Raw genomic sequence first — 20,754 nt, forward strand, 5'->3', positions numbered from 1 at the left:
ATAGGACTGGACGAGGAGGAGGAGGAGGAGGAGGAGAGTGAGGCAGGACAAGCTGGCGGATGAACGTGACTGGAGGAGGTCCCGCACAGTCCTTCTATGGTTCCACATGAGAAGTACCAACTGTGCCCCACCCGACCCATACACTCACACACACACACACACACACACACATCGCAATGTTCCCTGGCACACGCACACAAGCATATACTCGCACATACGCAACAATGCCCCAAATATATACTTGCCCCATGGAAACTAACACCAATTGTCGCTCCACATCGAACATCGATCAATGCATTCCCCACCAAACCACAGACAACCCCAGCCTGGCCGACCACACCCCCCCCCCTCGCTACCACACTAATCGCATAAGTGTTTTATTTTTTTTTGAAGATTATATACCTATATTTTTTATAATTGTATCCGTACATTGATCCATTTTAATTCATATGGTTAGCCACAAGTTTGAAACTCAGTCGCTGAGCTTCCTTTTGCGAGCTGTTGTCCAACGACACTTGCATCTCAATTTTTTTTTTTACTCTATATATTAGATATTATGCATACCATTAAATATTACTTTAAATTATTTCCAGAGCTCTATATACATATATATTTTTTTTAATCTTCTTACTTAAATAGCAGCGAGAAAGCGATTTATTTAGAGTATATTTTTTTTTGCATTTGAACGATGATTTTGTGTATTTATAGTTCTTAAGTCGCTTAAGTCTTAATATAACTACATTAAATAAATGATTTTTTTTATAAACAATTTCTCCCTGCAGAAAACGAGTAACGACAAATGAGAAAAGAGATGTCTAGCATCCACAAAAAGAATGCTAAAGAATTATTTTTTCTAAAAATAAACATACTTAATAAATATAAATTAAAACGAGTTTTCTTGTTCGGTTTGTGGACTTTATTTCTAATATTTTAGTTAGAAAATTTTACATTTTTTTAATTTGAAATGTAACATGGCGAATAGTGATCAATATCGATAGACAAGCAGCTGATAACGCTGCAGGGGGACTTTGGGAAGCTCCACAAACAATCAGGGAACAGGAAGAATTTATCAGCAGTCACTACAAGAAGTAGTACTACAATCAGGGTTAGGAAAAGGGAAAAAGTAAAACCGAATGCGCGATCCACGACAGAACTCATCGGACAACCAACAAGAGAAGCAAAACTGCAGTACAACCCTCATAAAGATTATGATATAGTACAGATAATATATATATATATTTATTATCATACATTTGCATACAATTTTTAATCGAAATTGGATAATCTGGAATCGGCAGGAAGATGTTGGCCGATGTGGACTCGGGTCCAGAGCTAGAGGAAGATGAAGAGGATGTGGCGGATTAACAGAGAATGGAATTTAAGCGGCAGTCGTTGAGACGTATATATATTACGTCTCAACGTATATATATATATATAATATATAATATAATAACAATAATATAATAATACATGACCCCCCCCCCCTCCTGCAGTATGTAATGTTGTGTATTGGGTGTATGGCACATTATTGAGACAGCATGATATTTTGGATATGCAAGGCAATCTCCTGCTCATCCAGAATACGAAACTCCGGATGATCCTTGCTCACGAGGCCCACTTCCAAGTGCAGTGGCTCAAACGCAATATCCATGGCAGTGCACAGGCAATTAATGGCCAGCTGGATGGTCTGCTCCTGCGGCAAATAGTGCTTGTAGTGCTTTACCAGGTACGCTTCGGCCTTGTCAGCGTGCGGCCCCAGCGCACAGCCCTTGTAGCTGTTGAAGTCCCCAGAGGGATCTGTCATGTGCAGCGTGGGTTCGTTTTCGTCGTAGTCGATCATAATCATGCTGCAGCCGAGCGGACGGATTTCGGGATGCATCGAGTACAGCTGATTCATGTCCGCAATGCGTTCGCACAGCGCCCGTGCCGGTATATCGTAGCCGCATGCGTATCGGAATTTTGTGGCCTCGTTAAGGGCCCACCGCACTTGATAGCGCGAGTCGGCGATGCGACCGGTCATGCAGCAGCCAATCTTTGGGGTGGTGGCCCACAAATGCCTCACCGACTGCAGTACGATGGTCTTGTCGGCAATTCGCTTCTGGGTGGCCAAAACTGCCGTGTGTTCAGTCTTCAGGGCCACTGTGGTGTTCTCCAAGGCCACGGCTTTCTTGGCAAAGTCAATCTGATGTAAATCGCCCGATGGCGAGAAGATGGTGATCTGCTCATCAAGTCCTGCTGTCAAACGCGGCATTTTTGGAAGCCTCAACAATTTGAAAACTTCTACAAATATGTTCGTTAAGTGTTGCATTAAATGGAAACTCATGTATTCTTACTTCAGCTGCCAAAGTGAAGATTAGTTGAACAGTTTTGAACGGTAATATCACAATGCCAAGACCTTTATTTTTAATGCTTACGGCTCCACTGAGTAGGATGCTCTGTTGTCAAGGTGCTAATTAAAACTATGCACACTACGTTTTAAAAAAATGTATTTTTGATAATATTCAAAATATTCGACATGACATCCGCATGCATAAAAAATAATGCAGAAAGCATATTTATTATTATCCCGCACGAAAAGAGCTTAAAGCCCGAAGGTTTTTTAAAACGAGAGGGATATACACGGCTACACAGATACACGGATATACACGGCACTCAGTTAGAAAGTACATATATAAATATGCATGTGAGCTAATGATTTTTGTACAATTTTAAAATATTCGATCTTTTTACGGCGTTTCAGCTCTATTTGTTTTGAGGGCTGATGTAGCGACCTGAGCAGACCTGGCGCAACATAAATGAGGAATGGGCAGAATGGGTGGGGCTGGAAAATAAATACAATACATAAAAATAAAAAATATTATTTGTTTGATTTATTTGAAATGGCACATTTACATATGTACATATGTATGTACATATGTACACTGACGAGCAAAACTGTAACACTAATTCAGTACTCTCACTTTAACAATCTGTATCTTGTCTTCTGTTTTAGTCATGCTAAAGATATAAGTCTTGTTTTTTTGGTGAATCATTTAACTAAGTTTTTTTTTAATTTGAAGTTATTTGATACGCCGGAAGAAATATGCCAACCAAAAATGTAAGTAAAGTCAAATGTTGCAGTTTTGCACGCGGCTATATTTAAGGAACATATTTTTGGCAGCGAGCATTTAAAATTTTTTTCCTTTCATATCAGTTAGCTTTTGTCAGAGAGCATTTACAATTTTTCGCTCGTATAAGTCAGCTTTTGTCAGTGAGCAATTCTAATTTTTCGTTTCATATCAGTCAGCTTTTGTCAGCGAACAATTATAATTTTTCGTTTCATATTAGTCAGCTTTTGTCAGCGAGCAATTACAATTTTTAGTTTTATATCAATCAGCTTTTGTCAGCAAGCATTTAAAAATTTTCCTTTCATATCAGTCAGCTTTTGTCAGAGAACATTTACAATTTTTCGTTTCATATCAGCCAGCTTTTGTCAGTGAGCAATTCCAAATTTTCGTTTCATATCAGTCAGCTTTTGTCAGCGAACAATTATAATTTTTCGTTTCATATTAGTCAGCTTTTGTCAGCAAGCATTTAAAATTTGTTCCTTTCATATCAGTCAGCTTTTGTCAGAGAGCATTTACAATTTTTCGTTTCATATCAGCCAGCTTTTGTCAGTGAGCAATTCCAAATTTTCGTTTCATATCAGTCAGCTTTTGTCAGCGAACAATTATAATTTTTCGTTTCATATTAGTCAGCTTTTGTCAGCAAGCATTTAAAATTTGTTCCTTTCATATCAGTCAGCTTTTGTCAGAGAGCATTTACAAATTTTCGTTTCATATCAGCCAGCTTTTGTCAGTGAGCAATTCCAAATTTTCGTTTCATATCAGTCAGCTTTTGTCAGCGAACAATAATAATTTTTCGTTTCATATTAGTCAGCTTTTGTCAGCAAGCATTTAAAATTTTTCCTTTCATATCAGTCAGCTTTTGTCAGAGAGCATTTTTATTTTTCGTTTCATATCAGTCAGCTTTTGTCAGTGAGCAATTCCAAATTTTCGTTTCATATCAGTCAGCTTTTGTCAGCAAGCAATTATAATTTTTTTTCGTTTCATTCTAGTCAGCTTTTGTCAGCGAACAATTATAATTTTTCGGATTTTCAGACGTTAATCCATTGTGTTGCCTGCCTGCCAGCTTTCTCGTCCTGGCAGTGGCTCATCCATAGAGCAAGACCAGCATTTGTTTGTTTTTCCAAAGCTATGTATATTCCAGTAGAGGCGGTGTATTGTTTGCCGGATCAAACAAAACCGGAACAGCTGTTTATGCATATTTCTCCTGGATTAGCTGCGGGGCTTTCCGAACTCCTCCTTGGCTAGTAGTGCCTGTATATTCGGTCCCTGTCGGATTACAATCGATTTGTTCTATCGTTAATTTATAGCCTGACATTTTTTGAGAGCTACTGGGTTTTTCCCAGTAAGTTGTTTCTCAGCGTTGATAACAGCTTTTTTATTAGAATTTTACTTTGGACTCGGTGTTTTATATAATCCATTAATGTGTTCGTGCATTTATTGATACATTGAATCACTGGTAACACTTTTTTGGCTCGTTTTTTTCCACTGAACAGCGAGCACCAATTCCCCAAGAAATATTAAGTAACTTTGCCACTTGAGGAGGATATAAAGGAACAAGTGACTTACAGTCTTAGCATAGTACTATTTATTTTTGATTCTGCTTGCATTGGTATGTTTGTTTCCGAAACTTAAATTGAATGTAAAGTAGGCGTCTATAAATAATTTCGTGCTACCCTGTACGGTGCTCTCCTACAGAGCTCAGTATCGCCTTAACAAGGATAGCAGTAAGTTTAAAATCGAAAAAAAATACAAAAATTATTTATTTATAAGAAAATATAACTTCTAATACAAAATTTCTATTACTACATTATTTTTCAGTTACTTACTATGGAGATTTTTCAACGAATTGCAATTTTCTTTTTTCCACCGCCAGCCCGGGGGCCAACAAATGTCGTAATAATTGAAAGAATAATAAAAGATATTTGGTACTATCTCCGACCGATACCGTTAGCCCCTATTTATATGTTTGGTGATACCATCTTCACGAATATCGTCCATATTCCGTCCTTTGTGATGGCGTTCGCTTCTCCTTTTCTTATGGGAGTCTATGCTATGGATCTAATGAATATGGGAGAACGGCGTTACGATTTGGATAATATGCTACAATGGATGCAGAATGAGGAGGAGGACGGGGCGGAGGAAGAGGAGGAGGAAGGCGACTTTGAAGATGAAGCAGGTGAAATAGCTGAGCTGCGGGATGCTCTGAACGAACTTTTGCTTGTCGCAGTCCTTTAATTAGTTTAATTTTTAGTGTTAAGGTGGACAATAATTTGTAATGAATGAACTTTTTTCGTTTTCAATCGTTTAATTCTAATTGATCTTAAGTAGAGCGGAACAAAAAACAGTTACGGAAATATGGAAACAGATTTGTATCTAATTAACATTTGAAAAATTAAGAGAGTTCGAGATCAATTGGTAAGTCTCACAAAAATGTTAAGTGGATAGATTCTGTTACGATGTTTTTATCGAAGTCTCTTAATTATCACAAGTATCAGGAAGGTCGCTACTTTTTTTTTAATTAATCACCGCTTTAAATCAATGAGTATATTGAGCATAGACCAGTACTTTGAATTATTTTAGATCTTGATAGGTCAATCGGTCTACAGAAAATATTCTACAATGGTAACTTGAATCAATCGAGTTTTTGGAAAACAATTTTTATAAACAGTTTTTTAAAAGCATTTGATAAATAAAGTTTGGTTTTTTTCTTGAATTATTTCTTATCCAACTCTATAAATGGTTTGTTTTATTGATTAATTTTCTGTTTGCAATGTACATTTATGTATGGGTATGTTTGTATGTATATCTTAAGATATTATGTATACCCTTTAATGGAAGTTAAACTCTTTTCAAATGCCTCTTTTCGAATACATATGGGATTAATTTTTGTTTACTCGGATTTTGTTACCGGTTGTCAGTCAATAGGTTGTCTAATAACTTTTGTGTATGTATTCTATATCTATTATAATGACAAAAGAAAAGATTGTGAAATTTCGTAGTTCCTTCATAGGTGGCTTCTTATATCAACAGCATAGCGATTCATGTACGCTTTTATTTATCGAAAGTATTTCACATTTTGCGGCTATTAATGTTTGTAAATGCGACACAAAACCGAAGCGAGTTACGCGCGGATCCCAGGCAGAAACGCGGCCCCTCCTCCCGCCCAACCGACCGAGGGGCGCTGTCGCATGACGCACGACGCGGATAACCGAACCGGTCGCGAACAAGCAGGAAATATAGGTGTTAGACTGATATTCGAGGAAAATTAGTGCCAAAAATGCTAAATTACCAAAAAAGAAAAATTCATATTATGGTAAATTCTTTTAAAAATAACAATTATCGAATTACCGAAGTTCTTATGGTATATTTATTTATTCGGCTCTCCTGGAGTGGTTCCATTCAATGCTGCTACCTTCCCATTTGGTTTCTCCAGCGATGATTGCAATTTCGTGTGAGAGGCCCCCGCACTCTTCTGTGGCCCAACCCAAATGAAACAATTTAATTATAGTTTTACACAGGACATTTAATTTTGCGACTCCAATTAAATAAGTTTTTGCTGCACAGGAAACTACACACACATGCAACATCGCCCGCACACAGATTTGTAGTCTCCTGTTTCGACTTGTCGCGTCCTTACCGATTCTCAAAGAAACACACAAAAATTGCAAAGGAATATTTGCAGCCTTCTGCGACAGCAAAAACAACAAACATATTTGTTTCTTTGCCAATCAGTGAGGACGTATAACGTAGCCAGAATAAATATATTTGTTTCTTTGCCAATCAATGAGGATGCATAAACGCATACTCTATTCGTTATACAGAAAAAACACATTTGTTCTGGTATTTTTTTTTTTTTCGGTTCAGACGTATAACAGAATACAGCGACGTATAACGTTATACAGAAAAACCACAAAATATTATTTTTTATTTTTTTTTTGTTATGTTGCTCAGACGTATAACGTTTCCATTTTTCACATATATTTTTTTTCGCGGTTTTCTGTCGTCGCGTATAACGGTGCTTTTTTTGACTTGCTTGTTTTTTTATTGGAAATGTTTTTTTTTTCTTACTTAAAACTATTTGTATATATTTTTTTTGTTTGGATTTTTCCTTTTTTCTGAGTTTCGTATAACGGTGCTGCAAAGTCATTTATTTGGCAATGTTTTTTTTCATTTCCATTTTCGAATTCACGGCGCGCTCACGCTTACCGGTTTTTTTTTTATTGTTTTATTTTTTTTTTATCGTTATACGTAAATTCGAAATTCTCTGTTTCGGAAAACGTTTCAAGACCACGCAACGCTTCGACGCGTTTTCCGAAACCCGAACGATTGTGTATATGAAAGTTTAACTGTGTGTGAGAGTGATATTGAAGCTCGATTAGTGTGGGGGACTGTCGTATGGATTGCAGGAGTGTTAATTGTGAGTAAAAGTACACACATATGTAAATGGGGAACTGGAAACTTGGGCTTAAGTAGGAGCACACAATGGACGACAGTCTGGACAGAGCAAAGCTGGTAGATATAAATGGTGGAAATTGGGAGGAGCGGGGTGGGTTATCAAATAGACAAAACAAACAGAAAGAGTAACTGGTATCCTCCAGGCAGAACCTGAAAGTTTTACAAATCGTTTGGTTAGCGGAATCTTCTCTGAGATGTGGCAGAGCTTCTTGGCTGTGGCCGGCTGATGGATGGATGGACGGGATCGATCCGGTCCGGTATGTGAAAATCTTGGGTTCTTTCCGTTGGATCTGCTTCCATATCAAATTCAGGCGGGAGAACAGAGCCCAAACTAAACCATTTAGCTGCAGGACATTTCGCCTAACCACACACAAATTTGGAAAATCTTAAAGATCTTGTCTAAGCAAGTCACCAAATAATGAGTGCATTTTTTGTTTTAAATGGGTTCTAATATTCAAATATTTGTGAAACATTTCGCTTGGGGTCTTCGCCGGCCACTATCTGAAGGATTTGCATTACCTTTGGTTAGTGTTCACACGATTTGTCATAAGTCATAAGTTTATTTCTTCATTATCAGCATAGAATGTGACGGTTGCCTTGGCAAACCAACTGCAGGTCGAACGATTGACCAACAAGGGTTTTTTTTTTGTATTTTTTTTTTGTATACATTTTTCATTCTTTTGCTCATAATGAGATCTTTTATTAAAGATCGTATAAAGCTTCAATACATTTTGTATTATTTTTTCTTATGACAAATCGTATAACGTTTCAGCAACATTTTTTTTTTGCTTTTTATTTGATTTGTTGGTTCTCCCCTTTTTCTTTTTCTTTTTTCTTTTCTTTTTTTTTTTTTTTTTTTTTATATTTTATATTATATAATTTATTAGTTAATTGGCTTGTGCAATCTTCTGTGATAGGGACCGGCTGGATCCAAGGAGTGTGGGTAGTCAAGGAAATCAAATGAAAATTTTTTGCCTCATAATGGTCTTTGCATAGACCATTATGGATGCAATGAAAATCGACTAATTCTGGATGTTTGATTTTAATGGAATTTTGGTGGCTTATCTGGGCGTTTGAGTTGTGATTGGAGCAACTTTAGGGGAATGTCCTGCAGCCGTGCGAATAGTTCTCCGAGTTCCGAACTCCTTGTGAATCTATGCAGTGGCAGCTTCTTCTCGGCGTTATTCTTGTTGGCTTTTTGTGGCACAGCAACACAGATCCAGCGACTTGGCTACACTAGCACTAATCTGTAGAAATACCTATTGTCTACGATCCCCGCACCCTGGTCAGCCCCCGTCCCCTGTGGCTACCAAGCAGCAGCCCTTTCCGGGCGAACAGAAATCATCAGTTGAGACCCGGCAAATTTAACTCTGACAATATTCAGATATGGGCCATGGATGCGGCTTGATGAGGTGAGGAGGTTTGAACGTTACGATGACACTTGCTAGTTTATACGATTAATCTTGATCCCTGATTGGCGGGGATGTGTTATAGCACAGCACCTGCCTGGGCAGAGTGCAGTGTTTGTTGTGGTTGTGGTTATGTTGAAAGCCTATCGCCCCTGGCAGCTATCCCGATCTCTACGTTTTGACAGGCCGTCGTCGTGCCTGCGTGCGTGCGTGTGTGCGGCGTGTACGTGTGTGGGGAGGTGAGCGCGCCCACTGTTATACACATCAGGGATGCGTTAGCTTTCTTGCGGGATGTGGTTATATTGCGTTACCGCTCTTATTGGGGGCTGTGCAAACTGCTCTATGGCCGTCCTGCTCTGCCGCTTTCGATGAAATCGTTTGGCCGACGCGACACGAGCTGCTATCCTTGTCATTTCTATGACCAATCATGAAAGAGAGGAGCGTACTCTCTTGGTCCCTCATATATATATATATGTGTCTCATATATGTATTGCTATCCCAGTCGCTTTCACGTAATGCCACACGAGTGCTTGCACCGCTTGGTAGAAGTATGTGGTTACGCTTCGTCCCGCACCGTGTTCGCGTGTATCCCGTGTGGCACCAAGTGAACGCTTTCCATTCCATATCGTTTGCCTCTCGCTCGCGTCGGTCAAACTCTTCCACCGCCAGCGGTACTGTTCGGTTCTGTTGGGGGCCATCCCGTGCAGTTGCAAGCATTTGTTATAAGGCAGCGCTTACCAGCCGTCACACCGCCGGTGCGCACCACCCACGCCGCTGCACTTCGACTCCTGCCGCGCCCGCAACTGCGAGTCGCCCGAAGACGCCGCTGTATTGAGCGCCACCAGGGATGGGCGCCAGAGACCCCGGGCCATGGCCTCCTCAGTTCGATTAGGGCTTGCTTCTTGCTTCTTTTATCGGGTTAATGGTGCGATGGGTTGATGCCAGTGAGAGGGTGATTCTGGCCATGGCCATACCAGAATATTGCAGCACAAACAACACGAAAGATCTAGGATGGGGGCCTGGAAAGTTCCACTGCCATGGCGTCACAACTCGTCCCGTTGCGTGGGTCTCCTTCTGGTACAGTTTCACTGAGCTCACTAGATCCCCACTTCAAAATGAATCTGTCTCTCTGGCAGTTTATATGCTACACGGATTGCACCGATTTCACTCATTTCAATTGAAAAAAAAACGCACTGGTCCTCAGTCCGTCGAGGTCACTGGAAAAAAATTGAACAAAAAAAACTTTTTTCACTTTTCTGTATCTGTTGTATGGTCTGGATAGTTCCTTACAATGGGTTTCCCTGTGTTCTCCGCTTACGCCATGTCGCTGGCTAGAGCACTTTTAATGGACTGATGCACCACTCGGTGCTGGACTCGGGCTGGTAGCCTCGGTCTCGATAGCCTAGGCCACGCCACGCCATTGTCGGGACAGGTAGGTGCACATTCGCTTCGGATCCCATCCCCTAAGCCGGGGGTCGTCGTCGTCGGCTTGTGTTCCCAGGGGTTCGTTCGGGGCCTCTTTTCGGCGACGGACCGAACCCTCCATCCACTCCACTCCACCTCTTTTGTGCAGTTGCTGGCAGCTGGCTCGGGTCAGGGCCTTTTCTTCGCACTCGAGTAGTTTTCTTCGCCTTCATTTGAGGCTTCGCTCATTCGTTTAACTGCCAAATGGATTTTTTCTCTACTCTTGTAATTTTTGCTGCTGGCAATGCTGTCACATTGCAACGTGACGCAGACATTCCATTCAACTAGAATTTTCTTCCACTTTAAAGCTGCACTTGAGAGCACTCAATGAGTTAATTAACTGGCTCGTTGATTGCTGACTTGGATTATGCCCGAAACTGAATTAATTTCTGCACAAAACGTGTTCACAAATTTTGCTGACCCTTTTGTCACTGCCTTTGCCTATTCTAGGGATGATACATACATATGTATGCATATTGATATATCGGTAAATGTACTTTTTTATGTGCTTCGTTTTTTGTTGGCGAAAATATCGTTATGTATATATTTATTGGTTAGTTATTTCAACGGAACAGCTAATTTTCTGAATTAAGACACAATTAACCCGACACACTATTTTTCACTTGTTTCCTTGTTCGCGGCCCGATATAGATTCCATTGACACGAAGCACAGAGTCCCCATTATGGCCGCAGTGGCGTTGCCACATGTTGCCGCCACGAACAGAGTGTATTGAAACAAGGTGTAGCACAATGACCCGTCACAGCACAGTGGTCCGAAAGTCATTCACAATTTTGAGAGAATACCAAAAACAAAGCAAAGCCATGGAGAATGATCAGAGCAGATCATTGCCATAGCCAGGCTGAAGCAACTAATTTCCCGTCTGACTCGCTCGCTGGGATATAACGGCCGGATGGTAGTTTAGTTAGAAATTGTAAGTTTTAAATTCCCATAAATTTTAAGTCTCTGCCAAAAGATGGGACACAGCTATTGAATGAGTAATTGTGTGACAAGCAAATAATGAAACTCGAACCATCGGAGTACCTTTCCTTTTGACAAATACACCTTGGCAACAGCACTCTGGAGTGGGGGATCGCGCAAACGCCACCTGGTGCTGGCTGCAACCTTCGGGCCCGACTTAGCTTCGTGAGTAGTGCATCGGAACCCAAAACTGGAAGACTTCCATTTGGGCGACGCCCTCATCCAGGCTGCATCCAGGCCCTTAGCTGTAGCACTTCCAACAGATACACACACGGCGGGAAGCCACTGTCGATCGTGCGCACTAAGCACCCAGTCCGTCTAATCCGTCTTCTCTTTCCAGCGAGGTGGCAGCACTGCATGTTAACATTAACAGTAACATAAGCATTAACAGTAACACATTACGGGCGCTCTTAACAGTCGCAGCGAGCGTTAAACTTAATTCAAATTTAAATCGAATCGTAAATATTTATGTACAACAAAAAAATGGGCACAAATAAAGAAAAGTACAGAATAAAAGCGTACGTAACTACAGTAAACTATAAATAAAATACAAAAAGTAAAATAAATACAAGAGCGACGACTAAGACTAAATTCGATTGAGGATTCGCTGAGGATAATGTGGATTAAGTATCGGCCCGATGGCGGCGGGTTCAGGCCTCCGAGAAATCATTATCGTAGGCATTGTTGCGATAGGACCCATAGCCCGGCTCATAGTACATCCCACCCGCAAGGCGCGGACTGCCTGCCTTGTGATTCGACGTGATATCGGACGCTTGGGGCTTGCCCACGCCCACGCCCACAGACTTGTCGAGATCGTCGTCGATCTCGGCTTCCTGTGATTGGTCCTTGTACTGATAGTTGCGGGCCAGCCAAAGGAACAGCACCATGTCCACCAGCATGAGGCAGGCGAAGAGGGCAAATTCGCCCGACTGCGAGCTGGCCAGCTTGAACTCGGCAATAACCACCACGATCATATTGCCGATGGCCACCGACAGCAGCCAGCAGGCCTGCAACACGCTCTTCATGCTCTTCGGCGCTTGGGTGAATGAGAACTCCAGCCCCGTCACCGAGAACATGATCTCCGCCGCCGTCATGGCCACAATCTGCGGCAGCTGCCACAGCATGGACACCGCATTCGGCGCCACCACCTCCAGCAATTTGTAATCCTGCCAGAGAAATATTCGCATAATTATGGTAAAAACAAAGCTCGAATTTCCCTTTCCAAACACTCCGAAAAAAAAACTCACATAGCCAAGCGCTGCATCGCCGTTCACCAACAGGCTGTAGAGTCCTCCGTTCTGGGGCTGAAAGCTGGCGGCCCGCTTCCCATTGATAGCCACCTCGCCATAGCCAACGACGACTCTATGCAGCTGCGAGAGATTACGACTGTCCAGAGAGAGCGGATGGAGCCAGTCGCCCGGACCTTTGAGCATGATGGGGCCCTCGTCCGTTGGTGTGTTAATCAGCGCCCGCAGCTGGGGGGGACTGTTGATGTTGGGGACACTGTCCAGACCGTCCTGGAACTCGTGTAGCCCATTGTCGGCCAGGAAGTAGCTGGTGGCCTTGCCCGGACGCAGATGTAGCCGGCCCTGAATCTTGGCGCATTTGCCCGCCGGATCCTGGGCCGTGAAGGTGTAATCTGCCGGCTCCCGGACGACCAGCGACAGATCGGACCACATGTCCAAGGGGTCGATGCTACGGGAGGATGCGTCTGGGGCTGATGTCCTGGGGCTCACATCGCTGATGAACTCGTAGCGGCAGGGCATTCCATTGTACAGCCTCAAGTGGGCAGTGTGCGGATCGTTGGGCAAGGCGCCGCTGGCGGCCTGTTCCATCTTCATTTCGAGGCCAGCGGAGAGGAAGAAGCCGAGGGCGGCCAGCAGCAGGCCGACAGTGAGCTTCTGCAGTGGCCGCCGCAGGCCGATCTTGGCCAGCAGGGGATAGATTATGTAGTCGAAGAGCGGTATGAAGGCCAGAATGAGCAGGGGATTGACCACCTGCATCTGATCGGGCTTGATCTGGTAGCCCAGCACCTGGCCGTCCATGCGCGTGGCCTGGAAGGTCCAGCGCGATCCCTGCTGGTCGAACAGGGCCCAGAATATGGGGAATGGCAGATACAGGATGAGGATCCTGGCCAGGCTCTTCGTTTCGTGCACCATCTTGGCGCCAACCGTGGGTCGGGCGTAGTCCAGGAAGCTGGGCATCGGCGCGGTCTTGCGCAGCTTGAGCCAACCCTTGAACGCATCCATTAGGCACTGCGAGACGCCAAAGATCATGTTTCCCGCGGGCGCATTAATCTGGTAGCGCCGCTTCCCAGCCACGAATATAACCACGGAGACGATCATGAGAATGGCTGGCACCCCAAAGGCCAGCGAGAAGCAGTCGGTCTCGCCAAAGCAGTGGACATCCGCACGCAGGATTGGGGTCACCGTCGTCGAGATCATGGAGCCCGCATTGATCGCAAAGTAGAAAAGCGAAAAGAACTTGGCCAGCTGCACGGCCTGCTGGGGCAGCACGAACTGATCGCCGCCAAATGCCGAGACGCACGGCTTAATGCCGCCTGTGCCCATGGCGATCAGTGTGAGGCCCACAATGGTCACAGCTCTGACGGATGGAATGGAAAAGACATAGTAAAAAATAGTATTCGATGCTCGAAACTGTACTGTACTCACTTGGTTGGCATGGCGCTTAGCGGAATGGCGCCAAAGGAGACTATCAAGGCCCCCAGACTGTACACCATCGAGAGGTACAATATGGTCTTGTACTTGCCCAGCCAGCCATCGGCGATGAGAGCACCGATCAGTGGGAAGATGTACACCAGCATGGTGAAGACGTGGAAGAGCACCGTCGATGTCTCCTCGTTGTAGCCCAGCTTATTGGTGAGGTACAGCACCAGAATTGCTGCAAATATATATGTACATATATTGAAAATAGTTTTGGTAGATTCCTACCAAGAGAAGATAGATAGATACTCACTGCGCATGCCATAGTAGTTGAAGCGTTCGCAGAACTCATTGCTGATGATGAAGGCCACCGACCTGGGATACGCTACGAGTTCCTAGTCCAAGAGAAAGAGCAGTAAACAAACGAAAACAATATCAATCGAATTGCTGGTCACATTTTCTTTATCAGATCTCAGCCCTATCTCTCTGGTCGAGAACCAAGAGTTGCAGAGAACCTTTTTTGCTTATCGATAAGAAAGTTTCGCCTCACTCGCTGACTTGGCAACATTTTTGGGATCCAAGTAAGTAACACGCACACAAGCATACCCTCTAAGCCTCTGCATAATAGAGACAGTTACTAAACAGATTTTCTAGTTCTCCCCGAATGCCATTTGATACGGATGTTCCGGCCTTTATTGTTGTTGTTTCTGATTGTCAAAGCCCTTCAAACTTTCTAACCATTTATTGGATATTTTTAAGCACTTATACAAAGGCCAGGTCACATACATCCCATCCCATCCCATGTTGTTGTTGATCTTTAGATGGGGTTCGGTTCGGTTCGCAGTGAAAGCGCCACTGGGGTGGCGGCGGCCATCACAAATAATTCATTTAATAATGCACAAAATCACTTTGTAACTTCACTTTGAAAGTGATTTGAGCATTGATGGATTTGATCTGATGTGCTGTTGCCATTAGCCCTACCGTTTTGGGGCCCATTGCTGCGCTGCTGCTGGGGTATAATTTTCGGAGTGCAGGCCAGGTGTGTGGATCCCTTGACAGGCGTGTCTCTCGTGATGGCTTTCCTATGTTTATTCTCATGGTAATACGGCTTTAAGTTGTCTCGTTTTTTCGCTAGCCATTTCGGTTTCGTTTGCGTTTGCGTTTGCGCTTTCGATTTTGTTTTGGTTTTCGTTTGCGCGCGTCTCTTGGCCAAGGTGAGCAACGGGTGTGTGCGAACGGGTTTTTTCTTTGGCCCATTGGGGGCTGTTGGCTGTTGGTCCATTGATGTACGGATTAAGAATTCTGCTCACACCACGGCCTAGGCCAAGCCAGCCAGTGCTCGCTTGCGCTCTCTCTCTCTCTCTCTCTGCACCTCTGTACCTCACTCACCTTAGCTGATTTGCAATTCTCGGTGCCAACTGCACGGGTAATAAATGCCATAACAATCTTTATGTAACGACAGCCAGTCAGAGTCAGAGTCGGAGTCTGAGTTTGGGGATCTGGGAATGGATTGCGTCTTCTAGCGACAGTTTGTTGCGACCAACCGATCTTGGTCGTGTGTCGGGTATAGCGTTTGGAATCGAACTAAGAATGTGCTGATGCTGGCCTCGAGCTTTAAAGTTTGATTTGACGGGCGGGCGGGCGCCTCTGCCTCTGCCGTCGCCACTCTCTCTCCTCGGAGCCAGCAACAGTTGTTAGACGTTGAGTTGAGCAAATAAATTAGCAAACAATAAAAAAAAGAAGCTGCCGGGAGTGCTGCTGGGTGTTGGGGGGGCTGTGCAGGGGGCCGCGACTGGGCCAGCGACTGGGCAGATGAGGCAGAGATCATAGCTCCAGCGGATTACAATGGAATAAGAAGAAGTGCCTATCGACACTTCAAGCGATTGTCTGATGTTTGTTTAAGCCGCCAACATACTCCAGGGGCGCTGGGCAAATGCATTCGCGTGGCCACACAACTACAAAGTGGGTCAGCCCCATTGGATACCCTTTGTTGCACAGCTATGATTGTTCTTAGTGTAGCGACGTGGAAGAATCACAACTTAAGAGCTAGGGGTCGTAACAGTGCCCCCCCCTCTAGGGTATTTCAGCGTCGACACCACTGAAGAAAACCCAACTCTTTGATTCTTGTTTTGATTTACGCACGGGGCGATTGATTTAATCAATTTGCGGGCAATAAAAGGATCTCGATTCGATTGACACACATTTTCGCGGCCATTCAAGGTCGACTGCGGTCGCTGTTGCTGTCGCTGTTGCTGCTGTCGCTGCTGCGAGCAAGCAGTGGGCCAGAGCCCAGAGCTGCGGCAACCTTGCAAGCAGAAGCACAAGCACAAGCAGTGGAAAAGTCAAAGTCAATGGAATCTGCTGCTCTTTCTATAGATAAAGTACATGTAAGTTACATTACCATTACATATGTAAATATGTAAATATATGTATGTGTATGTACATACATATGTATGTTCGACTATATAAAACGTGCTTTCTCAATTGACTATTGAAAGTGATAATAAGTACATAAATATATGTATGCATGTAAGTAGATGTAAGTAGATGGCACTGCCCTCTCCCATTGCACTCTCTCTCTCTCTCTCTCTGTCCTGCTCTTTTAGTGATTTCTTTGTATACCCTTTCCGAAGTTATTGTGGTTGAAGCTGACTATCATCATTTAATAAATCTAAACTTGTTTTATAATATACATACATATATGAAAATACATTTGTATATATACATATATTTACATTGATTGTACATTTGAGCGATCGGAAATGTTTTTGTGTGCGAAAATGGTTTGTTATCCAACCAAACTTAAGAAATTCCAGCTGTAAATATGTATGTACATATCGTTGGGTTACTGATTCAAAATAGGATCAAAATATCATTTCGGGAAGAATAGATTTTAGATATTATCAAATTATTATATGTAAATATTATCTTGCCATGTTTCTATTTTCTTCCCTCTTTAATTTCTCGAATTTCTTGCATTGGCTTATCTTTTGACTTCTCTTCATTCCCTCTCCCTCTCTCCCTCTACCTTGACTCATTTGTCATGCATTCCCTACAAACCGTAACGGCAGGCACTCCACTCACCCCACTCTCATCCAGTTTCTTTTGCTCGGCTTGAGCTTTTGCCTGCTCCTTGGCTGCTTTATCGTCGCCGCCATCCTCCGCTCTTACTTCACTCGTATTATTGTTCTCCATTACAATAAAGGGACTGTGCACATAACGGTACTCACAGATACGAAGACAGAAGACAGTAACAGAGTAAAACAGTGTAAAACAGTCTTTTGGAATTTTATCAAATGCCCGAAAATTCACGCACGTTCAATGATTTTATTTTTTTTTTTGTTTGGACAACAATTAACAATCGTCGACACAGGTGCAATTAAGACGAGCTGGTCAGAGTGGGGTGGAGCAGAGGGGTGGAGAGATGCTGGGGTCGGGCCACGTTGATGCCGTAAACGAGCAGCACACTTGCCAAACGATAAATGATGCGCTGCCCCCGTGTAAGCTGCGCTTTTAAAGCGCAGAAATACAACGGTGGAGAGGGAATAGCGGACAGCGGACAGTGGACAGCAGCAGCGCAGTCGGCAGCCAAAAAAAGAGACGAACAAGAACAAAAAGCAAATTAAATTTTTAGATAAACAGCCAGCACGGGCGCAAGAGCGAGAGCAGCAGAGCTGACTCAATTAACGGAGATTTTGACACTGGCTTTGCTCTCGCAGTGGGCTTGGGCTTAGAGCTTAGTGCAGCTGCGACGCAGCGCTGAAGCTGACATCAAGCTTCATTTACACGACGACCCACTACACACCCCCAGAGAGCTTTTGCAGTCAAGTTCAATGCTGATCAACGAAGCTGATTCTGTCTCTCTGCCTCTGTATCTGGCCAGAGCTCAGCTCGGCGCGGGTGCAGCTATGCCTCTCTTGCTGTTAGGCAAAAATTTGTTCCCTCTCTGTTGTCGGGCTCTCCACCAGATGGTAATCTATGCCATCTACTATCTAAGGATCCCATATGGCTGCTATCTTAGTTTGGTTTTCTTTACGGCCTTAAGTAACATTGACTGGGACTTTCCCAGGCAGGCTATAAATCTACCCCGGTCATAAAGATTTACGATACGCATTAGTTATTGTTTCAAGATTGCTGTTTTTCGCGTGAATCGAATCGAATCGAATCTCATCGTTCCGAGCTGTTCCGAGCTGTGTGGGGGAATCGGATAGTTCGGCTTCGACTGAGCTGAGACCAGAAAACTTCATCAGCAACGCCATAAAAGTCGCTTCGAATCGATTTCAGTGCAGTTAAGGGAGAGCCATTCGCTTCATAGACTCACCTCAGTCGAGATGGCGCCCTTGGAGAGGTCCTTTGTATCCGTTGCATACCTATTATCGGTCATAAAGGGCAAATGATGGCTCGGCCTAAGCACTGCAAGAATGGGAAAATTTAATGATTAAAGTTTGATTAAAGGCTTTCAGTTGGAAGACTCACCCTTGCTGTTTTCAATGTCGTTTAGCAGAAACTCCAGATTGGAAGTGGATTGAAAGGTGTATGTCGTGGACTGGGACTGGGTCGAAGTGCTAGACGCCTGTCTTTTGTAAGTCCCCTTCTTCATAGTGACAAATTGATCTCCGATATTTATGTGACAGCAGACACACGGCCTCACACAATCAGGGACATCAAACAAATTCAATTCATTGAGCAAACAGTTGATATCAGCTTCGATATCGATCTATGACGGGGTCGAGCTGTGGCTCTCCATTTGCAAAAAAAAAAAGATTACTGCAACTCCCCCACTTGAGACATCGCCCTTAGCGATCGAGTAAGGCAATCAATCCAGTATCTTCACCAACGTGTATATCTGTATCTGTATCTTTATCTTTGCTTGTATCTGTATCTTTGGAGGCTCTCCAATCTGGACAGTTGGTTTGCTTTCGCTTGATATTTATGGCCCGGTTACCCAAGTGGCACAGCGCAAGGTGCGATTCGGGCAAGGTAATGGTGGGCGCGTGGGCGCGTGTCCCCCCTTTCCATGCCTGGGGGCTAATCGCACTCCTATCCGATCTAATCGTCAGCTGACCGATCGAACGATAAGACAAGCGCTGAGGCTACTTGTTGGCACATACATAATTGGTAGGTACAACCCTAAGTTCTGGAGGCGTTGAAGGGCACGAAAGGATTGCAAAGCCAGTCGCAGATCTGTATATCTGTGGATGCATTCCGATTCCCATTGAGCCGCCTTACATTCCACTACCCATTAAAGTGATGGCTATCTCTCTCTCTCTGTGTGTGTCAGCACGCAACCTGATTGACTGTTACACATAACGTACCCCACTCGTATGCGGTATGCGGCATGGGCATACTCTTAATGGCTTTAATTAAGTGTTACTCAATCGGGGCGCATTGCATACCATCGACACCATGCAATCTCAAGCCGATCGGCGGCGCTGGCCAGGCCAAATGACAATCGTCAAATCGAAAGCACAACAACAACAACAACAATAGCAAAACAGCAAAAGTTCACTTATCGCCCAGCCACCCCCCCACCCAGTCCCACCACTCGAATCACACAGAGCAATAACAATAGCAGGAACAGTGAGAATAACACCAACAACACTCGTACAATGAATGACTTTTGGGCCATCGAGTACGAGTACGAGTACGAGTACGAGTATAGCCAATAGATGTTTATACTTGTTTCTGGGCATGGCTATAATGATAGCGAACCATAAATACTATTTGCAGTTATCGGCTCGGCGATTAAGTTCAGTTCATAAAACAAAACCGACACGAGCCGGGCCGGGCCGGACCGGGCCCGATTAGATGCCAATCGATGGGCGTAAGCGTCTCTGCTCTGCTCTGCTCTGAACTGAAATCGAACTGAATTGCTTTGACATCCAGCTGCCTTAATGCCCTTAATCCTAGAGCAGCTATGTCCAGTTGCTAGGTGCTCCACGGCACTGCTGAGGTAACTTCAGGGATGCTTCAGATGTTGCTGTTCAGCGGAGTTGCCTTTAGAATGGGCATCCCTGGGCAGTTTACTTTATTCTAATGATTTTGGCACAGGACCAGACGATGTCTGATAATACACAGGCACTGCGTACGATTAACGTGTTTATTCTAAAACTATTTATAGATCCAAGTGATAACGATATATATCTCCGCATGTTTTAGTTAAATATTCACATGGCCATGTCTTCTTAATGAATATTTGTTTATGCATAATTATAATAACCCTTAGATGCTGCATCTAAGGTGAGGCGCAAAGTCTGGGAGTACTGAAGCTGCCATCCCTGAGAGTTATACACCCAAAACTCTCTCTCACTTTTTGGCTGATACAGAGAGAGTCGAAAATAGTTAGTAAGTGACTTGACTGACTCTCCCGCCCACCTTCGAGTAGTTCGAAACAGACGAGGCGTGGCACTGAGATAAGTTACTGGCAGGGCAATCGAGATGTACATACAAACATATCTACATATGTATGTATGTGCGTATCTACGATACGATGATCTGGCGTTGTCATTGTCATTGTTATTACTGTTGGAACCGCTCTGACAGCGATGAGAGACGGACGGGTCATAAATAGCAGACGGGCATAGCGGCATACCACCTCTCCATTCATTACGAGGGGGGACACAAAAGAGTGGGAGGGGGGGCCGTAAATAGTCGTACTTGCAACAGACTGTCGATAA

General features: G+C 43.8%; 2 protein-coding genes and 1 long non-coding RNA gene across 5 annotated transcripts; all 3 read right to left on the reverse strand.

Moving 5' to 3' along the window:
* Positions 1-1,483: 1,483 nt before the first annotated feature.
* LOC111066302 (proteasome subunit alpha type-6-like) lies at positions 1,484-2,465 on the reverse strand. Its single transcript, XM_022354787.2, has 2 exons — positions 2,334-2,465; positions 1,484-2,280 (listed from the first exon to the last, which is right to left on the reverse strand). The coding sequence occupies exon 2, from the start codon at positions 2,249-2,251 to the stop codon at positions 1,526-1,528; it is 726 nt and encodes a 241-aa protein (XP_022210479.2). The 5' UTR covers positions 2,252-2,280; positions 2,334-2,465; the 3' UTR covers positions 1,484-1,525.
* A 3,763-nt stretch (positions 2,466-6,228) lies between these two features.
* LOC121403880 lies at positions 6,229-11,097 on the reverse strand. The gene is made up of 3 exons (XR_005967527.1): positions 10,262-11,097; positions 6,456-10,188; positions 6,229-6,387 (listed from the first exon to the last, which is right to left on the reverse strand). It is a non-coding gene; the product is annotated as an uncharacterized LOC121403880 (long non-coding RNA).
* A 768-nt stretch (positions 11,098-11,865) lies between these two features.
* LOC111066354 (peptide transporter family 1) lies at positions 11,866-17,615 on the reverse strand. 3 transcript variants are annotated; one of them, XM_022354888.2, is made up of 5 exons: positions 17,162-17,615; positions 14,391-14,472; positions 14,087-14,315; positions 12,662-14,018; positions 11,866-12,580 (listed from the first exon to the last, which is right to left on the reverse strand). In XM_022354888.2, exons 1-5 carry the CDS (start codon positions 17,270-17,272, stop codon positions 12,065-12,067), a joined length of 2,295 nt encoding a protein of 764 aa, XP_022210580.2. In that variant the 5' UTR covers positions 17,273-17,615; the 3' UTR covers positions 11,866-12,064. The 3 variants fall into 3 exon arrangements, with proteins under 3 accessions (XP_022210580.2, XP_022210581.2, XP_022210578.2); XM_022354889.2 differs by lacking the exon at positions 17,162-17,615 and adding an exon at positions 15,467-15,692; XM_022354886.2 differs by lacking the exon at positions 17,162-17,615 and adding an exon at positions 15,059-15,088.
* Positions 17,616-20,754: the final 3,139 nt, after the last annotated feature.

The sequence above is a fragment of the Drosophila obscura genome, unplaced genomic scaffold, assembly GCF_018151105.1.
Source record: "Drosophila obscura isolate BZ-5 IFL unplaced genomic scaffold, ASM1815110v1 contig_165, whole genome shotgun sequence".
In the NCBI taxonomy this organism is placed as follows: domain Eukaryota; kingdom Metazoa; phylum Arthropoda; class Insecta; order Diptera; family Drosophilidae; genus Drosophila; species Drosophila obscura.